At 44.1% G+C, this 24,033-nt stretch overlaps 1 protein-coding gene across 1 annotated transcript in view; it reads left to right on the plus strand.

Annotated features, from left to right (window-relative positions):
- The window catches only part of F8 (coagulation factor VIII), a 120,769-nt gene that overhangs the window by 67,858 nt on the left and 28,878 nt on the right, over nt 1–24,033 (plus strand). Inside the window, exons 15-22 of the mRNA XM_045285497.1 lie at nt 6,665–6,818; nt 8,945–9,157; nt 9,860–10,088; nt 10,280–10,462; nt 11,968–12,084; nt 12,639–12,710; nt 15,130–15,215; nt 20,514–20,669. Coding sequence (XP_045141432.1) covers nt 6,665–6,818; nt 8,945–9,157; nt 9,860–10,088; nt 10,280–10,462; nt 11,968–12,084; nt 12,639–12,710; nt 15,130–15,215; nt 20,514–20,669 — 1,210 coding nt within the window. The remainder of the gene's footprint in view (nt 1–6,664; nt 6,819–8,944; nt 9,158–9,859; nt 10,089–10,279; nt 10,463–11,967; nt 12,085–12,638; nt 12,711–15,129; nt 15,216–20,513; nt 20,670–24,033) is intronic.

A 24,033-nucleotide genomic window follows, 5' to 3' on the forward strand; every position in this document is an offset into this window, starting at 1 on the left:
CAAGGGCTCAAGTAGAAAGCAAATGTTTTGAGAATGCTGAGGGCAGCAAATGTATAAATGTGCTTGACACAATGGATGTATGTATGGATTGTGATAAGGATTGTACGATCCCCCAATAAAATGATCTTTTAAAAATGTCTCTACATGCTCCCATTGATTCTTTTTAAAATTAATAAATCATTTTATTGGGGGCTCTTCAGCTCTTATAAAACAGTCCGTACATCAGTTGTATCAAATACATTTGTATATATGTTGCCATCATCATTTTTAAAACATTTTCTTTCTGCTTGATCCCTTAGTAACAGCTCCTCTTTTTCCTCTCTCCACCCCGCCCTCCCACCCTCATGGACCCCTAATAAACTATAAATTATTATTATTTTCAGATCTTACACCGCCCACTGTCTCCCTTTGCCCATGTTTCTGCTGTTCGTCTCCTTGGGGGGTGGGGTGGGTTATATGTCAATCATTGTAGTCAGTGCCTCGTTTCTCCCACTTCTTTCCCAATCTTCCTCTTTTGCTTCTTAACCCCCCATTCTTTCTTTAATCCACCCCAAAAGGCTTTCATTTCCACTATTCTGTAAACAAATCCACTTCCAAGGTCACTGTTCATCTTTCCATCACTGATTCTCAGTCCTCATCTTAATTGAGTTCTTAGTAGTATTTGATAATTGATTCCTACCTGCACACACACATAATCCAGCCACGTATTGTCTATCTTCCCCTAGCTCAAAGGTAAGCTCACTGAGAGCACAAGCTTTGAAGAGGTTGTTCATGATAAATGCTCAGAACCCTGCAGACTGCCTAGCACGTAGCAGATGCTTAAATAAGTGTCGACTGAATGAAATGGTAGCTGATGATGGGTGTAGGAAGACAAGAAGTCTTCCTCCATGTATGTCCAAACTCCAAGGAACATCATTACCATGGAGATGTGTGAAACAACACCTCTCACTGCAGCAGGCAAGAACGGAGGCCAGGAGACCAGGTAAAAGGTTACTGCTGTCATCCAGGAAAGAGAGGAGAGTTAGTTGGACTAGGGTGGTGGCAGTAAACATGGAAATAAATGGAAGGATGTGGGGAATAATTTGAAGAGAAATAAATTGATGGCAAATTGACCGGGAGGAGTGAGCAGAGAGGACGCCTAGAAGATGTTTATTTTCAGTCCTGAGCAGCTAGGTGGATGATGATTCCATTTACTTGGATATGGAAGACTTGATGTAAAACAGAGTTCTTTGAGGAAAGAATACAAGGTGTGTTTTGTACAAATGGAGATGCTGCATAGGTGGTTAGATAGTGTCAGTCTGGAGTTCAGGAAAGAGGTCAGTGTGAAAGACATACATTCGGAAGTCATAAGTATTTAAGACAGCATTCCAATGAAGGTAGATGGAATTACTATGGGACTAAAAGCAGATGTAACTCATCCTAACTTTCAGCTGGGCCTCCAAAGGGCTACATCTTCAGGGCAATGTTGAACCGTCCACTGTAAGTGGGGGAAAAATCAACCTCCTAAGCCTCAAACTACTTTCTTTTTTATTCCCTTTCTTTTTGAAAAAAAATCATTTTATTAGGGGCTCATACAACTCTTATCACAATCCATACTTACATCACTTGTGTAAAGCACATTTGTACATTTGTTGCCCGCAACACTCTCAAAATATTTGTTCTTCACTTAAGCCCTTGGAATCAGCTCCTCATTCTTTCCCCTCCCTCCCCGTTACCCCCTCCCTTATGAACCCTTGATAATTTATAAACTATTATTATTTTGTTATGTCTTACACTGTCCAACATCTCCCTTCACCCACTTTTCTGTTGTCCATCCCTGTGGGAGGAGGTTATATGTAGATCCTTGTAATAGGTTCCCCCTTTCCACCCCACCTTCCTTCCACCCTCCTGGTATCGCCACTCTCAGCACTGGTCCTGAAAGGATCATCTGTCCTGGATTCCCTGTGTTTCCAGTTCCCATCTGTAACAGTGTACATCCTCTGGTCTATCCGGATTTGTAAGGTAGAATTGGGATCATGATAGTGGGGGAAGGGGGGAATGGAAGCATTTAGGAACTAGAGGAAAGTTGTATGTTTCATCGTTGGTCCATCACACCCTGACTGGCTCATCTCCTCCCTGCAACCCTTCTGTTAGGGAATGTCCCATTACCTACAGACGGGCTTTGGGTCCCCAATCTGCACTCCACCTCATTCAAAATGATATGATTTTTTTTTCTTTGATGTCTGAAATCTGATCCCATTGACACCTCATGGTCACACGGGCTGGTATGCTTCTTCCATGTGGACTTTGTTACTTCTGAGCTAGATGGCTGCTTTCCACCTTCAAGCCTTTAAGACCCCAGACGCTATATCTTTTGATAGCTGGGCACCATTAACTTTCTTCACCACATTTGCTTATGCACCCATTTGTCTTCAGCAATCATATTGGGGAGGTGAGCACACAATGATATGATTTTTTGTTCTTTGATACCTGATAACTGATCACTTTGGCACCTTGTGATCACACAGACTGGTGTGCTTCTTGCTTGTGGGCTTTGTTACTTCTGAGCTAGATGGCTGCTTGTTTACCTTCAAGCCTTTAAGAACCCAGACGCTATATCAGCCTCAAACTATTTTCATATCTATATGCCAAATAGAACATGAGAGCACAAATAAGCTAGGCACAAAGAAAGATGACACCAAATGAGCAAGAGGTAATGGAAACAATAGAGAACCAAAATAAATACACAAGCCTAACCTTTTGAAAGCATTAGACACTGTTCTGAAAACAACCATACATCATATTGGATCGGTGAACTGATAGACATACAACAATACATGTTATGGAATGCAATATGTATTTTTAAATGGAAAATACAAAAGATATAGCAAGAGACTATGGCTGACTGTTTTCCAAAGATGCTCATGCCAGTACCTTCTGTCTGATATATTCCTGTAAAATGTGACTCTGCCACTCTCCCATCCAAAGGTCGGGTCTCATTCCCCTTCCCTTGATGTTGGCTGCCAGGAGAACTCGTTTGTGACCAGTAAACAAAAAATCAAACTCCCTGTGAATTCCCAGTGACCCTAGGGGACAAGGTAAAAGTGCCCCGGAGAGTTTCTGAGTGTCTCTAAGGGAGCAGACAGCCCTGTCTTTCTCCCACTGAGCAACTAGTGGTTTTAAACTGATGACCTTGCAAGTGAGCAGCCCGATGCCTAATGACTGTACATACCATCAGGGCTCCTCTTGTGACCAATAGGTTGTGACAAATGGGTGACCCTTCAGTATGTTCTCTGCTTCTCGAGGCGAGGTGGGAACAATGGGCTCTCACATAAGGACGGTTGTGGGGGAGGGGGTGTCGAGCAGGCAGGGTCTCCTTGGGCTGTGCATCAGGTTGCTATGAGTGGGAACAGACTCGAGAGCACCTCCCACCACCACAAAAGGTGGGAAAATACCATGCAGCTGGCAGTTGGTTCTCGGGATGCTCCTTTGGGCCCTGCCAACAGCTTGGTTTTGAATTTATAGCCTCCAGAACTATCTGAGAATGTCTATTGTTTAAAAATATTTATTGTGGGCACTTGTTATGGCAATCAAAAGACACTAATGTAGGAGCCCTGGTGGTATCGTGGTTATGCATTGGGCTGTGATCCACAAAGTCAGCAGTTCGAAACCACCAACTGCTTCTCTGGAGAAAGAGAGGGTTTTCTACTACCATAAGCCGCTACAGCCTCAGAAACCCATTAGGTCAGTTTCACCCTGTTCTAGAGGGTCACTATGAGTCAACATTGACTTGATGGCAGTGAGTGAGAGGACACTAATCCAGGCACCATCTTATTGTACTGATCACTTCTGTGAGTCAGGAATTCTTGCAGGACTCAGCTCAATACTTACTCTGTTCCTCATAGTGTTGACTCAAGTCACGGCGTACTAGTTAGTTGGCTAATGGACTGATCTGGTGTGTCCAAGATGCCTTCATGCACATACATGTCTGTACCTTTGGCAGAGACTAGTGGAAGACTGAGCTTACCTGGTACTATTGATGGGGGAGGCTACGAATTACCTCTCCAATATGGAGATCTCGGGTGCTGGCAGGACCAGGCACCCCCTGAAAGCTCCAGGGAAGACTCGTGGGGGGTGTTTTTGGTCTCTTTCCAGCTAGCTCCAGACATCCCTGGGTGTGCACCTGCGTCATTGTGGTCTCTGTCTCTTTCTCCACATGTATTCAACCCACTACAGTTGCAATTCAAAGCCACTGAAGTTTTGCAACAGATAACCAGAAGAGAGACCTAAACGTTAAAATGAGTACTGACTGGAAATTTCAGAAGGCGAGGAAAAGTGGCTGAAGGAGAAACAATAGAAGGGTATCTGTGAAAGTATTGTTTATAGGGTTCCAGTTCATATGTAACACCGTTGATTTCATACAAGTGTTTAAACCTGTCTCTGCCATTCGTGGGTGTTTATAGACAAGTTCGCTCAGGAACACACTTACTTGTCTTAGTTTCGTTAAGGTGGCTACAAAAAAAAAAAGCCACTGCTGTCTGATTTATTCCTGCTCATGTGGTTGTTAGGTGCTGGCTCTCGACTCATAGCGACCCATGTACAATAGAAGGAACACTGCCCAGGTCTGTGCCATCCTCACCACGGTTCCTAGGTGTGAGCCCATTGATGGAGCCACTGGGTCCATCCATCTCATTGAGGACAAGCATTCCATTGGGAAACTCTATCCTATCCACGCTACCCTACACCCCTGATTTTGCCACTTTAGATTTCCTTTTTCATCCTTAAACTCAAATAACATTGAAAAGGAACTTGATTTGAGTTCCTTGAGGATGCAAAAACGTCTATTTGACATGGTATCATTGAAGAGTATAACATTCTTCAAGGCATGAATATAACAATAACAGCAAGGGTCAGAGAGGGAGGGGATAAAGGGGAGCTGATATCAAAGAGTTCAAGAAGAAAGAAAATGTTTGAAACTGATTGTGCTAGCAATTGTACAATTATGCTTGATCTATTTGAATGATGGACTGTTATGACATCGGTAAGAGCTCCCAATAAAATGATTAATAAAATAAATAAATAAAAGATGGAAGGGATTGTGAATGAGAAAACTTGACACACACACCCCAAATTTTTTTTTTTAAGGAAAGATTCTCTCTCACTGCCATCAAGTGGATGCCAACTCATAACGGCCCTATAGGACAAGGTAGAACTGCCCCTGTGGGTTTCCAAGACTGTCACTCTTTATGGGAGTAGAAAGCTCTGTCTTTCTTCCAAGGAGCGGCGGACAGTTTTGAACTGCTGACCTTGTGGTTAGCAGCCCAACTCGTAACCACTATGCTATCAGGGCTCTTATGGAAGGATTACATAGATGGAAACACCGCCTTCAGAAATATGTAGATTTAGGCAGAGGATATACTGGGAAACAAAAGCTTCACATTTGGAAATTTTGTTTAATAGAGGTTTCTATGATTTCATAACAATGCTTTTGGACTCATCCCTGTATTTGAAGAAGCAAGGGCTGAAAATTTTTCAGAATTGAAAAGGTAGCAATGTAGAGATTCAGGAAGCTCAACATTTACATACAACACTGTAATGAGCAATGAATACTCATTCTTTTCTAGCAAATGTGGAATATATATCAGTGTTGACTCTGCACAGTAATTGTGAATTAAATCTTACTCTTATAAGGAACTAAAACAATAAGTATACTATTTACCTAAATTACAGTGAGGCTAGAAATATACATAAAGGATGGTATATCATGTCTATTTGATTTATTCCTGGATTACAACATTGGTTTAACTTTTTTTAAAATGATCATTTATATACAGAATCTCTTTTATGTACTTTATTGTATAAATTTTATTTCTAAATTTTTAAAAGCTGAAAGAAAGCACATAGAAGAGGTCTATGAATCGAACATGCCAGTCAGCTCTACATTTGTTCAACAAATTCTCTTTCCTTTAAAAATCTTACTGTGAATTTGGTGAATGTTTACACAGAAAATTAGTCACCTCGTGTTAACGTTCTCATTATTTCCATCTGGTTCTTCCATTTCCATGAATCTAGTTTCCCTGCCCTACCTCATCCTGCCCCCTGGCCAGCCTTGTCACTTTTGCTTTCGGATGAATGTTGGCCTCTTGGTGTCATATAGAATGTTTTCATAAGTTATGGGTTCTATTGTTTATTTTATGAGCCAATTTGATATTTAACTGTAATATGTTAGTAGATATTTTTAGAGCACCACTATGTGCCAGGCACTGTCTCAGGTTCTGGAAATACACCAGCGGACAAAACAAGACTAAACCCCTTACATACTAGGAAAGCCTAGAGAGAGTATTTCAAGAATGATGGAGTGGTTGACTATGTAAAATGCTGCTCACACATAGAACAAGACAAGGACATAAAAAGTGTCCCCATGCATAGAACTGTTACATCCCAAATCGACTCCTCTAAGGTTCCCTGTCTCAATGAATTGCCTCACCATCCTGTATTTTCCCAAACCAGGGACTTGAACCTTATTTTTGATTCCTCTGTCTTCCTTCATTATCCCATTACACTTCTCATCCATCGTGAATTCTACCAAAGGAATTTCAAACCTAGGGAAGGCAAAGATGTGAGTCGTTTTGATTCATTTGGTCCATCAAGATACCGCTTTTCCTCTGCTTTTTTTCTCCTCCAGGGCTCAGGATGGCAATGTCCCTCAGTTCAAGAAGGTGGTTTTCCAGGAATTTACTGATGGCTCCTTTACTCAACCTGTATATCATGGAGAAATAAATGAACACTTGGGACTTTTGGGGCCATATATAAGAGCAGAAGTTGAAGACTTTATCACGGTGAGTTGAAGACAAGGAAATTACAATAAAATGAATCTGACATGCTAGATGACTGGGTTCTTGAACACTTGTGAGCAGCCATCTAAGGTGCAGCCTTAGGTGCAGTCTCCTCCCACGGGGAGCAAAGAAGCGTGACAGAAATCAAAGACAAATGGAAGCAATTAGTCCAATGGACTAATATTACAATCATCTGCACCTAAGCTTCCACCCTGGTGGGCCTAGAAGACCCTATGCATGTCATTATGTTCAGGACATCTTCTGCCATTGCCTTTTGTTTCTCCTGTTTGTTCGTTGAGGTCATTAGGGCTGATGGCTGTTTGCATTGCATTGTTTTAGAGGAGCCAGGTGCCATTTTCCAGGGAGTTGAAGAGCACTGGCTCTCTCTGGGAGACTTGTAGGAATGTTTCTTTAAACTGTCTACAGCTAATTTCACTATGGAATTAGCCTACCACTTTATCCTCCTGTGGTTTCCCTCTTAGGGGAGTGCCCCAGAAGGCTGTTGGTTTGCCTGATTTGGTATAGATCATTGCAAGTGGTGGGTGGAATTGCCTTTACCAGGTAGATCAATGCAGAGGTTGGGCAGAGGTTCCTGCAGCAGCTTGAAATGTTGGAGAGTGTTTGCCGAGCTGCCTTAGGCTGTGTGAGGCACTAAGGTAGGCGGGAGGAAGTTCCTTCATTCACGTGGTACAACAGAGGAAAATAAGAGCTCCCCAGGCACACAGGCAGGAATTCCCTGGTAAGATGTTGGGTGGAGTATCCCCTGGTGGAGGTCAGCTGTGTTTTTCCCAGCCTCAGGCTATGCTGCACAGGGTGGACCTCACCTAACTGGTTGGGGTGCTGGCGTAAATGCCCTAGGCTAAGGGTAGTGGTCTAGAGGTTGGCAGTGGAGTGTGAGAGAACAGGTAAGAGACAAAGAGGAGAAAAAAGAACTAAGCCTGCTGAGACTGTGGGGGGATAGAGAGATGAGAGGGAAACAAAAGTAACAATGTAGCTGAGCCCTGATCCCTGTCTGGGTTGTAAGGGTTTACTCCCTGCCTCAAGGCCAGCAGGCGGCAGCAAGGTGTGGCTGTGTTGAGATTAAGCCCCTGAGCCAGCTCCAAATGGTCCTGGCTCCAGCCGAGACAGTGGTGGGGCTAAGGTCAAGCCCTAGCTGGCCTCCACTGTGGTAAGCCAAAAGCCCCCAGTCCCTCAAAACCTTGTGGATCTGTGCCCACTTATCTTTATGATGCTCCTCCTGCGTTCCAGCAGTGTTGAATTTCCCTCTTAGTAACTCTCCTGGGTTGATTTCTGCAGCGTCCCCTAAAGTTGGTTGTTTCATCATCAGTGAAAGTTATTTTTCCAAATTTGTTATCTTAATTTTATATGTAATGTTTTTCAAATTTTAAAAATTAGTGGTAACCCATCAATCTGTATCTTGTTTATTCTCTATTTATTTATAAAAATCCCTCCACCCCCAGAGATTACAAAAAATAAACAAACAATAGTTTTTCCAGATATATATTTCCAGTTTTATGTTTTGCGTTTAACTTTTAAGTCCATTCATATTTTCAATGGACTGGAAGTGGTTGTGGTGCATTGTGTGTGCCAAAGATCAAAGTCATTATTTATTTATTTTCTCAAAAATAGGCATCTTTTTTCTCAATTGATTATTGATATTAAAGATGTTAAAGATTCTAAACTTACACAGTGTTGGTGGATTTTTTCTACCTTTAATTTTATTGTATTTTCTATATGTTCTACAATAAATATGAATAACTTTTTCAATCCTTTAAAAAATCTTCCTGAAATTTACCATGAAGAACCTCAAGTGTCAGCTCATGAGGTTATTGTCTCTTAAAATCCCTGCGGTGATATTTCATCTTTGACTTTGGAGTTGCTTTTAAAGTATTTAAGAATTTTTCTCCTTTGCAACCCCGAGTCCATACCTTAAAGAAGATCTTTAAGCTTGGGTTCTAACAAAATCCACCTCCTAAATCAACTTCTTCCATGGTATTAAAAACTTCAATAAAACCAAAAGATGGGCATTCTTATTAGGGATTTCAACTCTCAGCTGAAGACTTTAAGATCCTACAAAGAATAATGCATGTGCTTTTCTTCCCCCCTCATTCTTTTCTTTTTCTCTGCAGGTGACTTTCAAAAACCAAGCCTCTCGTCCTTACTCCTTCTATTCTAGTCTTATTTCTTATAAGGAAGATCAGAGGCCAGGATCAGAACCCGGAAAAAATTCAGTGATGCCGAATGAAACCAAAAGCTACAGTTGGCAAGTGCAGCATCATATGGCACCCACGGAAGATGAGTTTGACTGCAAAGCCTGGGCGTATTTCTCGGACGTGGACCTGGTAAGCAGAGGTGGTGCTGGTCACCTGATGGTGGAGAAGGACTGGTCAAATTTTGGTCTTTATCACCAGAGCTACTGTTGGTTGGTTGGTTGGTTGGTTTGCCATCGTGTGGCAGCTTGCATGTTGCTGTGATTCTGCATGGTGTGCCACCATGATTTCCAAGACCAGCAGGGCCACCCAGTGTCAACAGGTATCAGTAGAGCTTTCTCACTAAGAACAGCATAGGAAGAAGGAATAGGTGCTCCATTATTGAGGGAATATCCCGTGAAAACCTTATGTATAGCAGCAGAGCAGAAGACATTATCAGGGAAGGCTAGTCTCTGGAAAAGGTCATCACACTCAGTGACATATAGGGCCAGGGAAGAAGAAGCAGACTCTCATTGAAATGGATTATCCCAAGGGCTGAATCAAGGGGCTCAAGCAGAGGAACAATTGGGAGGATGGCACAGGACCAGGCAGGGGGTTTTGTTCTGTTGTTCATAAGGTTGCTGTGAGCTGTGAGAGACTACAGACTTGACAGCACATAACAAAGACAACAATCTCCAAAGCAATGGGGAATTTATATAGGGAGGTGACATCATGTTTGTTTTTTAGAAATAAAGAATCAACTGAAGAGGGACATACTGAAGTGGCATAAAAGCTTAACTGAAGTCTACTCTGTAGATGACTTGAACTCCTAGTTTTGGCTTCTTCCCTCCTCAGGAAAAAGACCTGCACTCAGGCTTGATTGGACCCATTCTGATTTGCCATGCCAACACACTGAGTGCTGCCTATGGAAGACAACTGACAGTCCAGGAATTTGCTCTGTTTTTCACTATCTTTGATGAAACCAAGAGCTGGTACTTCACTGAAAACAGAGAAAGGAACTGCAAGTCTCCTTGCAAAAGCCACATAGAGGACCCTGATTTTAAAAAGAACTATCGCTTCCATGGTAACATATCCTAGACCCAAATATTACTCATGGTAAAATGCAGCTTACACTATATCAAATGAGCCTTGAACACTATGTGAATCAAGAGTATATGTGTGGAAGTGGCATCCTCAGAAGCAGCAATGCTTGGGGTGAGCTTGAGAGAAATGTCTGCCATCTGTTTTTATAGCCTTCTGTGCTTTCTTCTCTAGCAATCAATGGCTATGTGATGGATACTCTGCCTGGCTTAGTCATGGCTCAGGATCAAAGAATTCGGTGGTATCTGCTCAGCATGGGCAGCAATGAAAATATCCATTCTATTCATTTCAGTGGACACGTGTTCACTATACGGAAAAAAGACGAGTATAAAATGGCAGTCTACAGCCTTTATCCAGGTATGAGCTGGTGCGTGCTTTTTCTTCTATTAAGTGCTTTAACTATTCTAGGCACTGGTCTAAGCACAAAGCAGATAGACTCCCTGTTCTCAGAGAACTTCCATTTTCAAGTAACTATAACTTAGAGAGAGGTAGATACAGAAAGCATACTCGAAAGGAAATCCAGCAGAATCATTTCATAGCGAACATGGGAGCACTGTCATTTTCCAGCTCACATCCCACATGGCATCAGTAGTTAGCCAAAGAGTTATTGGGTTATGGAGATAACCGGTATATTGACTAAGCTCTATTTACCATGTTTTTTTGGAACACAACGTAAAAAAAAAAGATTTGATAGTGAGAGCAAACGTCCCTTGTTTGGAGGTGAAAATTCTAAAACGCTCTGTGACTTCTCTGATTACTCTTAAACAATAAACAAACCTGCAATCACTTTACTGTTCAAATCATAAAACACAATGTCCCCTTCAAAATGCTACTCAAAACTCAGGAACTTGTAAGTAAGGGTGGTTGAGTCCTTTATTCTTTATGTTGGGTATACTGTGCTGATTGAACACCAGCATGGATACAGCAAGGGTACGTGGATAGGCTAGATTTTACTGACTTAAGTTGTTATTAGATGCCAATGAGTCAGTTCTGACCCGTAGTGAGCCTGTGTACAACAGAGCAAAACACTGCCTTGTCCTGCACCATCCTCCCAATCATTCACGCCCACTGTTGCAGCCACTGTGTCAATCCAGCTTGTCAAGTATCTTTCTTTGTTTCTTTGTTTCACCGCCCTTCTATTTTACCAAGTATTATGTCCTTTTCCAGGGACTCGTCTTTCCTGACATGTCCAAAGTATGTGAGATGAAGTCTTGCCATCCTTGCCTCTAAGGAGCATACTTCTTCGAAGACAGATTTATATATACAGATGTATATCTGGCACCATTCCCATTGCCTGCACCTGGCAGACACTTAAACTTGACTTTTCCCCTTGCAGGACATTTTCAGGGACTTTTCAGCAATGCTCTCTCATAAATTCCTCTTTTCCTGGCTGGTTTCACTTTATTTTGGGTGATTCTTGTGACTCGGACCTCAACCCTTCAGCATTCGCCTCTAGTTTCTTGCTACTGGGCTTACCCTTCTAGTCCCCCTTAGTGGACTAGACCCAAGAGGACTTCATTCTGACCTCCCTCCCCCAAGAATTCCTTCTGTTCAATGGGGGAACTTATCTTTTGCTCTGAAATATTCTGCGAGGGCAGGCTACTGTGACTGCATACTCCAGTCTCCACCATCAAAGCATTCAGTTACCAGCCTCTCCGTTCACAGGGAGGAGGGGCATCAGAACTCAATCCCCAATACCTGCAAGTGTAGGGGTCACATAGCAAGGACTTTGGGTTTGAGTGGTCCAAGAGTGATGTGACTGATTTCAAGAGATCTCTTTTGATATTTCTACATAAGCCAATGGCCCTTATGCTCTTTTTTTTAAGTGAAAAGAAACAATTACTCTTTTTTGTTGTAACAAGGTGTATTTGAGACCATGGAAATGCTGCCATCTAAAGCCGGAATTTGGCGTATAGAATGCCTGGTTGGAGAGCATCTGCAAGCGGGAATGAGTGCTCTTTTTCTGGTGTACAGCCAGGGTGAGTAGCACTGTGGGCGAGGCTCACCACCTCTCAGAGGCACATAGACTTTTCTTCCTGCCTGCAATAGTTGCTGATGTATGGAATTAATACAGGCACGTAAACTGTTCTCAGAGCTGGCAGAAATCATCAGTCCTGAGTGGGTGGAGGGGGGTGGGGTAATACTTGAAGCTTTGAACACTTTGAATTTGAAGCTCTAAATGTTTAATAATTGGTTCTAAAACATCTCTTTATTTTCACTAATTGATGGAGTTCCAAGAGCTCAAGAGCAGATCGTGGGACTTAATTTTGATTCAGTAACCAACTCTGGGAAGAATTAGGAATCTAATCCGTAACAAATCAGGGAACCTTATGTAGAAACTCAAGTTGCGTGTAGCACCTACCGCTGGGGTGAATGACATGAAACAGGACCATAAACATTTAGTACAGTTCATGACACATAGCTCACACCAAAAGACGTGAGCTTTTGTAATGTTCTCTCGTTTTCATGTACTTACAGCTTGGTAGCTGAGCTCTCTGCACTTCCAGCTACTGTTTCCCCTGTTTTGTTTCAGAGTGTCAGACTCCCCTGGGAATGGCTTCTGGACACATTAGAGATTCTCAGATTACAGCTTCAGGATATCATGGTAAATACTATTGTTTCCCTCTAAGAATCTGTGCTGATTATATATGGATTTTTAACTTTCTGTTAGATTCAGACAACCAATTCATCTCTATAGTTGTTATTAATTCTATTCCATAAGTAACTGTCAACTCCACCCCTTCTCCATTTTCCATTTTCATGATTTTAAATCAGGTCATGATCACATCTCACCTTGGCAATGATTCTGCCTCGTTGAATGCCCTTCATTTATACTGCTCTTCAATGTGTTGTAAAGCACAGATCAAATTACTCCACTTCTGCTTAAAACTTCTCAGTGGCTTTCTGTTCCCTTCAGAACAAGACCTTCTGTGACTGAACTCTGCCACAGTCTCCATTCTCGTTTCGACTATTCACTGGTCCTTGCATCCTCTCCTTCCAGAGCACTGAAGGACTCTTGCCTCGGTGTGTTGGGTCGTCTCATGACTCTGCCTTTGCACATGCTTACTCCCTCTTTAAGCTATTCTTTTTTTTGTTGTTGTTGTTGTTTCTTGTTTAATCATTTCATAGAAGAGTATGAGCGATGTACAAAAATGATTTTCAGCTTATGCTTACACTTGAAAGGAAAGTTTTAAGAGTGTTGTTGCTACCATCCCTCCAGAACACAGAGATCTCTTTAAAAAAGAAGAGGGCCAACAGCAAAAGCAACCTCCTGCAAAATAAGCTAGTCTTTCCTTGATTTTCGGCCTTGCAAACTCTTTCATATCCTTCAAGACCCAGTTTCTAGCTTTGTATGTTTTTCCCCCTTAGAGATTTTTTCTGTAAGCCATAAAATCCACAGATCATATGATTCAATAGTTCCATCATATTAAGAAAAGTACAATCATCACCACAATCAATTTTATAACATTTCTTATTTCTTATACTCATTGTTGTTAGCTCCCCATTTTACCCCAACCCTCCCCCGTTATGCCCCTAGGTAATTTTTTTTTTGCCCCTAGGTAAGTATTAATCCAATTACTGTCTCTATAGATTTGCCTATCTTGGATTTCATATACAGGAAATCAGCAAAAACAAAATCGAGAAACAATAAGAAACCAACAACAATAGCAAAATAATACTGAGAAAAACCTCAACCAAAATGCAAGCAGAAACTTAAAAACTGGAACACATTTAAAATGGGTCAAAGGGGAGATCAAATGATAAGGTGTTACTTTTAACCCTCACTACATCTACCATAGAAGCCCTTACAGTGCTCTCCGATAGCAAAGGCCCTCACCTCCCTCCACTACGGTCAGAGGGGATTCACTCACTCGTGGCAGAATCCATGTGAGGACCCTGCAAATGGATTTTGGGCTCCCACTGTCATCCAGCGTCTTCTGGAAACTGGGTTTCACAATTTAAACTCTGATATCATTCCATCCTTCAGATTTGGATTTTTTAATTTATAATCCTTGGATCACACAGGCTGGTGTGCTTCTTCAAGGTAGATTTAGTGGATGGCTCATTTAGATGATAGCTTGGTAAAGAAAAGCTTTAAAACTCCACACACTGTTCTTTCTGATAGCTGGACATCATCTGGTTTCTTTACCAACTTTGCTATCGCAACCATATGTTCCGTGATCTCTTCCTAGAGTGAGAAAATAAGAACACAATACAGCCTGCCACCTATTTTTGTAAGTTGAGGAGTGAAAAAAAATGGCTTTTATATTTTTAAATAATTTGAAACATAAAAGGAAAAAAAAATATTTCCTGACACATGAAAATCATGTGTTCTTCAAAGTTCAGAATCCATACATAATTTCATTGGAACACAGCCATCCTTCTTTGTTTGCACATTGTCTATGACTGCTTTTTCCCAAACAGAGTTAAGTAGCTGCAACAGAGACCATACGCTCTACAAAGCTTAAATTACGTACTATCTAGGCTTTTAGGAACAAATTTCACATTCCTGTTTTAGAGGATAAAAATTCTCTTTGAAAATAACACTTTAGGTTATTTACTGAAATAGTACCATAATTTTTTTTGAGGCAGACGAAGTTTGTTTGGAAATGTCTTTGATTTGTATTTTTACTTACATTTTATTTTCTGATTTTCTACAATGAATATATATTTTAGTTTGTTTATTTTTAACAATTTCAGCAATACACAACTCACTTCCCATACATCTCAACAGTTCAGTCACATTTGTAAGAGTTGTGCAACCATCACTACAATTAATATTTTGTATGTAATAAATTAATATTATTTGTTAGCACTGGTAAAACAATTCCAGTTTCAGCTCATTAGAAGTATGAACAATCAACAGAATTATTAAATGTTAGTGCATCCTCAGCTACGAAGGCTTTACTCATTTCTGTTTTCTCCACAACTACGATTAGTTTTTCTCAAGAGAAGAATTTCATTCCCAAGTGCCAAGAACCAACCTAACTAAATCTAATCTCTCTCGCTTTGTTTGGGTAAAGAACAATGGGCTCCAAAGCTGGCCAGACTCCATTATACTGGATCAATCAATGCCTGGAGCACCAAGGATCCCTTTTCCTGGATCAAGGTTAGAAAAACTAATCAATAATGGGAAATAGATCATATTTAATCACATGTCTTCCTCTTGTAAGCTCAAAGCTCAAGGATGCTCTTGTGCTTTATCTATCTATCTATCTATCTATCTATCTATCTATCTGTCACCAATCATGTTGTCTCTCAATATATTGTCCATATATGTCCACACACCACCACTTGTCTGTGAGTTTGTGTACTGTGGTGGCATGTGCGTTGCTGTATGTCACTGGTGTTTCAAATACCAACAGGGCACCCACAGTGAACAGGTTTCCATGGAGCTTCCTAACTAAGAACAGACTATGAAGAAGGACTCACCTGTCCATTTCTGAGGGATTAGCCACTGAAAACCTTATGACTAACAGTGCAACATTGTCCAAAATACCTATGGAAAATGAGTACCTTGGGTTGGAAGGCACTCAAAATGTAACTGAGGAAGAGCTTGCTCCTCCACTGGAGTCAACCAACCATAACGCCATAGAGGGAGTACAGCTTTCTGCACCTTCATTTTCTGATGTGGCATGACTGAAAATGACAAGAAACAACTGCAGACATCCATTAATAATCAGAACGCAGGACGTACAAAGTATGAATCTAGGAACATTGGAAGTAGTTAAATATGAAATGGAGTGCATGAAGATCTATATCCTAGGTATTCATGAACTGAAAAGGACTGGTATTGACCATTTTGAATCAGACAGTTATATGGTTTACTATGCCAAGAATGATATTACATTTGATATTACATTTATCCTCAACAAGATATTTCAAGATTTATCTTGAAGTACAATGCTGTCTGTGATAGGTGAAGACCTCTATACTTAATGCTGTCTGTGATAGGCTAATACCTCTGCTTATAAAGAAGTCCAGTTAACACATTATTCAAATTTAGACACTGACCATTAGAGATAAAGAAATTGAAGAATTCTACCAATGTCTTCACTCTGAAATTGATCAAATATGCAATCAAATTGTGTTGATAAATATTGGTGATTGGAATGCAAACACTGGAAAGAGGAAGGATCAGTAGTTGAAAAATATGGATATAGTGATAAAAATGAAGCTGGAGATTGAATGATAGAATGTTACAAGGTCAATGGCTTCTTTATTGCAAATACCCTTTTTCAACATAAGCAAAAATTATACACATGAACCTCATCCAATGGGATACACGGAAATCAAATTGACTACATTTGTGGGAGGAGATGATGGAGAAGACCAATATCGGCAGCCAAAACAAAGGCCACGGATGACTGTGGAGTACGCCATCAATTGCTCATGTGCAAGTTCATGTTATGGTTGAAGAAACTTAAAACAAGTTCTCAAGAGCCAAAATATGACCTTGAGCCTATCCCACCTGCATTTCGAGAACATCTGAAGAGTAGAATTGACACATTGGACAATAATGACAGAAGACCTGATGATTCTACTGTCCCCTACCACCGCACCACTTTCTGGACCTCAGCCACCATTTCTTCTTGTTTGAGGTTACCAGATTCACTCTCATGATTTAGCTTCATTGTCTTCTCAACCGTTCCAACCTTTCTTAAAATGCTTAACACATCTACAAATTGTTCTTTTATGTGGACCAGAATTCCCACAAACTTGTTGACAAACTTCAATTATTTGGGATGTTCACTTAAATTTTTTATATTAAAAAAATTGAAAAATAATTTTCCTTGGTACAAAAAGTGTCCTTTTTTTGAGGCACCTTTACCAGACTAAGACATGTGCATCGATGAAAGAACTCCTCTTCAGCCATCTGTAAACATGTTTTGTTTGGAATAGACCTGTGTACATATGACTTACGACCCTCATAAATATCTCAGTTATTCTCACCAGACCCCATTTAACAGATGGGAGAAACTAAAAAACGGGGTGGCTTGTGTATTGTACCAAAACTGGGTTTGGACTATTGACTTTGCTGATAGTAACATCGCAGAAGGCCACGAGTGTAGAGAAAGAGGAGACAGTTTTACCAGAAAACATATAAGCAGAAGCAGAGAGTATATCTATTAATGACTCATCAGCTTACATTTTTTTCTGTAATTTGAGCTGAATGTTCACTAATCCCTAAGTAATTTTTTTGTTTGTACTGCTGCCAAACTATGTATTTACCACCTTGTGGTTTTGGTTGTTCTTGTTGTTTAATAAAATTTTGTTGTGTTTTCTATGAAAGTTTACCTAGCGAATTATGTTCCCTCAGACAAATTTTGAAGAGCCTGGCTGCTTCTGTGGGCTCAGCGTTGGGCTGCTAACCACAGTGTCAGTGAGTCAAACTCACAAGCCCCTTTGCAGGAGAAAGATGAGGCTGTCTGCCCTCATAAAGATGTATAATCTCAGACACTCTACCAGGCAGTCCTGCTCTGTCCTACATGGAGCTGTGAGTTGGAATCCATTTGATGACAATGGGTTTGGTTTTAACGATTGTATCTAATTGTTCCATGTTATTGATTGCAGTTGTTTCATGATTCAAATCATAAGACATTCTTTGGTCCACAGGAACACCTCTCCTTGGCCAGCAGCCAAGTCTTTCTGTGGTCCTCAGCCTCTCTGCCATGTGGTCCCTTGGTCTCTGCCTTGTTCAGTGGGCTTTGCCACCCAGTCTCATAGTCTCAGCACTGCAGGCTCCTCTGCTCTGGTGCCTCCGGTCTCAGCATATCATGAGCATTGGCGCTTCAGACAGAGGTCTCAAACAAGTTCCGCTGGTGACTTTTCTTCTTGATGTTCCCAAGAAATCTCTCCGTGGTTCCAATTTGTAAAATGTGTCAGCATGATCATTCCCATTCTCTTTGTTCCGTTTCCACTGGTCTAATGTTTCTTCCCCTCCTTGCCTTCTCATCTCTGTTTCGGGGTAAATGTTGATCCTTTGGTCTCATCTAGCTCATTGTTTGAGGTGGCGCATTATGCATAGTGTTTAATTTGGAAGCTGATCTATTATGTGGCTGAAGGGTGACTTAGAGGTTACTTTAGGGCGATAGTCTTCATTCGGGGTTCCTGCAGTTTCATTCAGTCCTGTAGGTTGGCCTTTTTAAGGGATTTAAATTTTGTTCTATGTGGTCTTTCATTCTAGTCAGGAACGTAAGGAGCCCCGGTGGTACAAAGGGTTAAGAAGTGGGCTGCTAACCACAAGATTGGCAATCCAAGCACACTGGCCTCTTCACAGGGGAAAGATGAGGCTCTCGTAAAGATTTACTCTAAGAAGCAGCTCTACTCTATCCTATAGGGTCTATATGAGTTGGAAGCAGGGGGTCAGGTTATTCATAACCTCCTACTGTGTCCCTTGTCAGAATGGTCGCTATCGGGAGTTCTTCTGGTCTCTGGTTTGAAGATTGTATGAGTGTTATTGGTCCCATTGGATAGGTGTTCATTTAAAAAAATAATTAAATCATTTTATTGGGGGCTTGTACAACTCCTATCACAATCCACGCATATATCCATTGTATCAAGCACTTTTGTACATTTGTTTCCCTCATCATTCTCAAAACATTTGCTTTCTACTTGAGCCCTTGGTATCAAGTACCTTGGCTTGGTAAAAGCTCCTCATTTTTTTCCCTCCCTCCCTGCTCCCCCTCCCCCATGAACCCTTGATAGTTTATAAATTATTATTATTTTGTCATATCTTACACTGTCTGACGTCTTCCTTCACCCACTTTTCTGTTGTCTATCCCCCGGGGAGGAGGTTATATGTAGACCCTTGTAATCAGTTCCCCCTTTGTCCCTCACCCCTCCACACTCCCGGTATCGCCACTCTCACCACTGGTCCTGAGGGATCATCTGTCCTGCATTCCCTGTGTTTCCAGTTGCTATCTGTACCAGTGTACATCCTGCGGTCCAGCCGGATTTGTAAGATAGAATTGGGATCATGATAGTGGTGGTGGGGGAGGGGGAAGCACTCAAGAAGTAGAGGAAAATAGTATGTTTCATTGTTGTTACACTGCACCCTGACTGGCTCATCTCCTCCCCGAGACTCTTCTGCAAGGGGATCTCCAATTGCCCACAGATGGGCTCTGGGTCCCCACTCTGCACTCCCCCTCATTCACAATGCTATGATTTTTGGGGTCTTTGATACCTGATCCCTTACATGCCTCGTGATCTCACAGGCTGGTGTGCTTCTTCCATGTGGGCTTTGTTGCTTCTGAGCTAAATGGCCATTTGTTTACCTTCAAGCCTATAGGACCCCAGACTCTGTATCTTTTGATAGCCAGGCACCATCACCTTTCTTCACCACATTTGCTTAGGCAGAATCAGTGTTCCTTTGACTTTTGATTGCTTTCATGCATTTCTGCTCCCTATGAGTAAAGACCAACGGTTGTATTGTGAAAAAAGGAGAGAAGGTGGGAACTGTCAATGATTTTGACTTGCTTGAATTCATAATCAATACTCATGGAAGCAGCAGCCAAGAGATCAAAAGAAGCACTGCCTTGTGTAAATCAAATCTACTTCAAAAGGCCTCTTTAGAGTATTGAAGAGTGAGGAAGTTACTAACGTGCACCTGACCCAAACATGGTATTTTCAATTGCATCATATGCATGTGACAGTTGGAAATTGAATAAGGAAGACCAGAAAAGAATCAAGGCACTGAAATTATGGTGCTGGAGAAGAATACTGAAAGTACCATGGACTGCCAAAAGGAAAAACATATCTGTCTTGGAAGAAGTACAGCCAGAGCTCCTTTGAAGCTAGGATAGCAATGTTCCATCTGACATATTTTGGACATGTTGTCAGGAGAGACGAGTCCCTGAAGAAGGACATCCTGCTTGGTAAAGTGAAGGGACAGGGAACAAGAGGAAGGCCCTCAAGGAGATGGAGCGACACAGTGGCTGCCACCATGGGCTCAGGGCAGGGGTAACATTAGCACAGGACCAGACAGTATTTTGTTCTGAACTGAACTGAAAGCATCTAACAACAACAACAACACACACACACATACAAACACACATGGAGGCTTCAGAAAGTTCACGGGAAAATTCCATGATCTTTTGTTTCCATTTTTCAATGAACTTTTTGAAGCCCCTTCATATACACAAATATATGCGATATAATTGGTTGGTTTCCAAATACAAATTTCATGAGGGAAGGGCCTTTTTCTTGTTCAATATTCTCTTACTAATGTCTAGAACAGTCCTCGGCACCAAGCAGATGCTCAAAAAATATTCCTTGAGCTGCTTATTGGGCAGACACAAAATCCCAAAGTTGGTCTCTGTGCACTTCAGAATCAACCAAGATTCATTACAGGAGGTGAACATACCTTTTCAAATAGATTCACATAAAACATTGCTTGGATTTGTAGGTGGATCTGTTGACACCAATGATTATTCACGGCATCAAGACCCAGGGTGCTCGCCAGAAGCTCTCCAACCTCTACATCTCCCAGTTTATCATCATGTACAGTCTGGATGGGAAGACGTGGCACGGTTATCGAGGGAATTCCAGAGGGACCTTAATGGTAGGTTATGAGCTTTCTCACAAGAAGGTATGAATCCTGTAAAGAGCTTTTGACACATTTCAAATATAGGCCAAACACTTCTAGCTGCTACAGATTTAACTCCCAAAAAGTTTTCCACCATGGACAGTAGGAGTGATTGTGGTTATATGGACACAACCAAAGTATTAATATCAAGGATCTTATTGGCTATAGAAATGAAGAGATGAAATTGACAGGAGAGAGAGGTGGTGGGGTTGGTGTGTGTGTGTGTGTGTGTGTGTGTGTGTGTGTGTGTGTGTGTGTTTTAGAATCCGCTTGCATACCCAATACTGTGCTCATAGGGGGTTGCTTCCCCACCAAGTCCCCACGGCAAGGCGTTTAGACCAGAGCCTCAAGGAGGCTTCTCCTCAAGCCAGAATGCAAGGGTTATCAGCAGTCACCCTCAGTGGCTCTTAAGCGTCCCTGTCCTAAGAGAGGACTGACCAGGCCTGCAGTCCCTGCTGGGGAGTGTCCCAGAAACAGCCAAAGAACAGAGGAGCGTGCACTCTGACCAGATTTCCGGTCGACTGGGCCAGGAGCCTCCTGCCTAGCAGCCGAGTGAGAGCAGAGGAAGGGTGGCCGGCTAGCTGCCAGCTCACTCGAAGACGGGCCTCTCCTGGATTCCCTGACCTGTTTGCTGGGCCCACGCAGAAGCAGGCAGAGAGAACAGAAAACCGACCCCGCCACATCCTGGCGTCCCCACACGTGTCAAGGGGGATGGAACTGTGTTGATTTCCAAGGGCTGCTATTTGGGAAGTCGACCACCAGGCCCCTCTTTGGGGTGGCAGGGGTGGCGGGTGCTCTGGGCAGACTCAGACCTCCAAGCTTCTGATTAGCAGCCAAGCACTCGGACCCACGGGACCACCCAGGGATTAGGAGAGAGTCCCCTCAAAGTCACACCGATCTGAGGCACCCGCACCCCAGGTCTCTCCTCCCATCCCATCCCAGAGGTTGAGCACTGCATACGTGGTCAGCCTGGAGAAGCCGAGAGGGCTCGCTGCCCTCCAGGTCAGCTGCTCCCAAGCCCGGGCCACTCTGCTTCCCGGGAGAAAGACGAGGGTGGCTGTGGAGCACCGTGCAGAGGGACAGGCTCAGAAGCCCCCAGGGGCAATTCCATGTGCCCTGTCCTATAGAGTCGTTCGCCGGGAGTCGGCATCGACTCGTTGGCAGTGTGTTTGGTTTCCGGCTTCGAGTCGTTAAGGATGAGGCCACATTTCCCGGTGTGCCTACCACCCCGCTCACAACTAGGAACTCATCCACAGAAGAGGAGGGGGCGGGGGCAGGGAAACGAGAGGACAGCTACGGTGGTTTTGGTGTCACGTTTGGACTGAGGGTCCTTGGAAATCGTGCATCGTACGCATGGAGAGCCACCCGGCCTTTTGGTGGCAAAGGCTACTGACCGGATGCCAGAGACGTGCTCTTTGGATCAAAAGCAAACTGCAGGCAGGCAGAGAGGGAGAGAGAGCCCGATTGCAACAGAAGCTGCGATTCAGGTCGCACCCGTTTGGCTACCAGAACAGGACCCGGACTGTGAATCCCAGTGCTGGGGCGGGGGTGGGGAGGACGACCACGACGACGACAGGAAGATGGGTCGGCAGCTCGCAGAACAAGGGGCCTCGGGCACATCGGCTCCGGACAGTTACTCCCTGTCGTGCACACCCCACATGGGTACACTGCACGTGCTTGAAGACGACTGCACGTTCCACATGCACGAGGGTCTATTGGCGCGGCCAGGGGAGGCCCCAGCTCTGCTGCTTGCCTCCCGACGAGGGGACTCAGATGGCCATGTGTCGCAGACGGGGCACGTTAGACCACCCAGTCGGGAGTCTTGGCGCGGCACACTTCTCCCTGTGCATTTAGGGCTGGCTGTATCAACAACCGAGCCGTCAAGCACCCAGTGACTCCTGGGGATGGCTAGGGGGGCAGACGGAACACAAGGCAAACCGGTGATCGCAGAGCCCTTGCACTCAGCTCAGAGTCCGGAGAAAACCGCAGAGTTTAAGGACAACCCTGCGTCGTCCAAGACAAAGTGCGGTGGGGCGCGGTCGTGGAAGAGGAGGAAGGGTATAGAGTGGGGCGCTGCATGGGAAGGATGCCAACCCCAACACCCTCAACGCCCCGCATCCCGTGAGACCTGCTGTCCAACCCTGGACACCTGTGAAAATTGACCCTCCTTAGAAGGAAAGAAGGTTCTTGGCAGATGCCACACTGAGTGAAGGGTCTGGAGGGGAGAGCGCTCTTGGTTAGCCGGATGCGGCCCCGGGACGGCGGAGAACCTTGTCCCTCCTCTAGCGCAGGAGGGCCGCCCAGTGACGAAGGCTGGAGGCAGAAGTTGGAGGGGTGCCTCTAAAAGCCAAGGGCTACCGGTCTGAAGACGGAGAGGCGTGAGCCAGCCCACAGAAGGCACTCTCTTCCTGAGCCTCCGCTTTGGCCTCCAGTCTTGTGAGGTTCGTGGTCACTCGTTAGGGCAGCCCTGGGCAACCGCGAGACCCTGACTTCTATGCCGCGGCCTTGGGGGAGAAAGTCCTGTCCTCTGGCTGGCGTCTGTCCTTCCGGGTGCGTGTGCGTCCCCTTCCCTACCACTGGCAGCCGCGCGAACGCCCTCGCAAGAAGGGCCAGTTGGCCTGCTTCTGAAAGGCCAGAGGCTAGAGGAGCCCTGTGGAGCAGAAAGCCCTCCTCTGGTCCCCTAGGGTGGCCATGAGCCATGGGGCTCCAGCCAGGGCCACTACTGTCTGCTCCTCCTGCTGGAGGAGCGTGCGGGGGCTCCGGGGACCCCGAGAAGGACACCACTGTCGCGAGGGTCAGGATCAAGGTGTCTTTTATTTCAGGTACCATGCAGGGGTGGGAGCAGCATGAGGGGGTGGGGGTTGGAGGGGAAGGCGGACACTGCCCCTCAGATGCCCTGCCCCGAGGGGGAGACAGTTTCTTGCAGCACGAGGTGAAGGAGGTGGTTCTGCTCGGCACTCAGCAGCGGCCACAGCTCGCGCTGCAGCGACTTGACGGCTTCGGTGTCCTTCTCGTGGGTGGCCATGACCAAGGATTGGAGCAGCAGAAAGAGCTCCTCGGGCAGCTGACCACTGCTGTCCTGCGCGTGGCCGTCGAAGGCGTCCCAGGAGTACTTCTCCAAGGTGTGCGCGTGCTCGGGCAGCAGCTTGGCGGGCGGTGGCTGCAGCAGCAGCAGCAGTAGCACGCGGGACACCTCGCAGCGCACCAGCACGTCGCAGAAGGCGCCCAGCGCAGCGGGCGGAGGCGCGGCATTGCCCGCTGTCAGGCCCGAAGGGGCAGGGGCGGGGGCGGCTTCGGGATCGGGCCCTGACCCTGGCCCCTGCTGAGGCCCGGGTGGCGT

The sequence above is a fragment of the Echinops telfairi genome, unplaced genomic scaffold (genome assembly GCF_000313985.2).
Source record: "Echinops telfairi isolate 266 unplaced genomic scaffold, ASM31398v2 ScPeMD7_7472;HRSCAF=8510, whole genome shotgun sequence".
Taxonomy (NCBI): domain Eukaryota; kingdom Metazoa; phylum Chordata; class Mammalia; order Afrosoricida; family Tenrecidae; genus Echinops; species Echinops telfairi.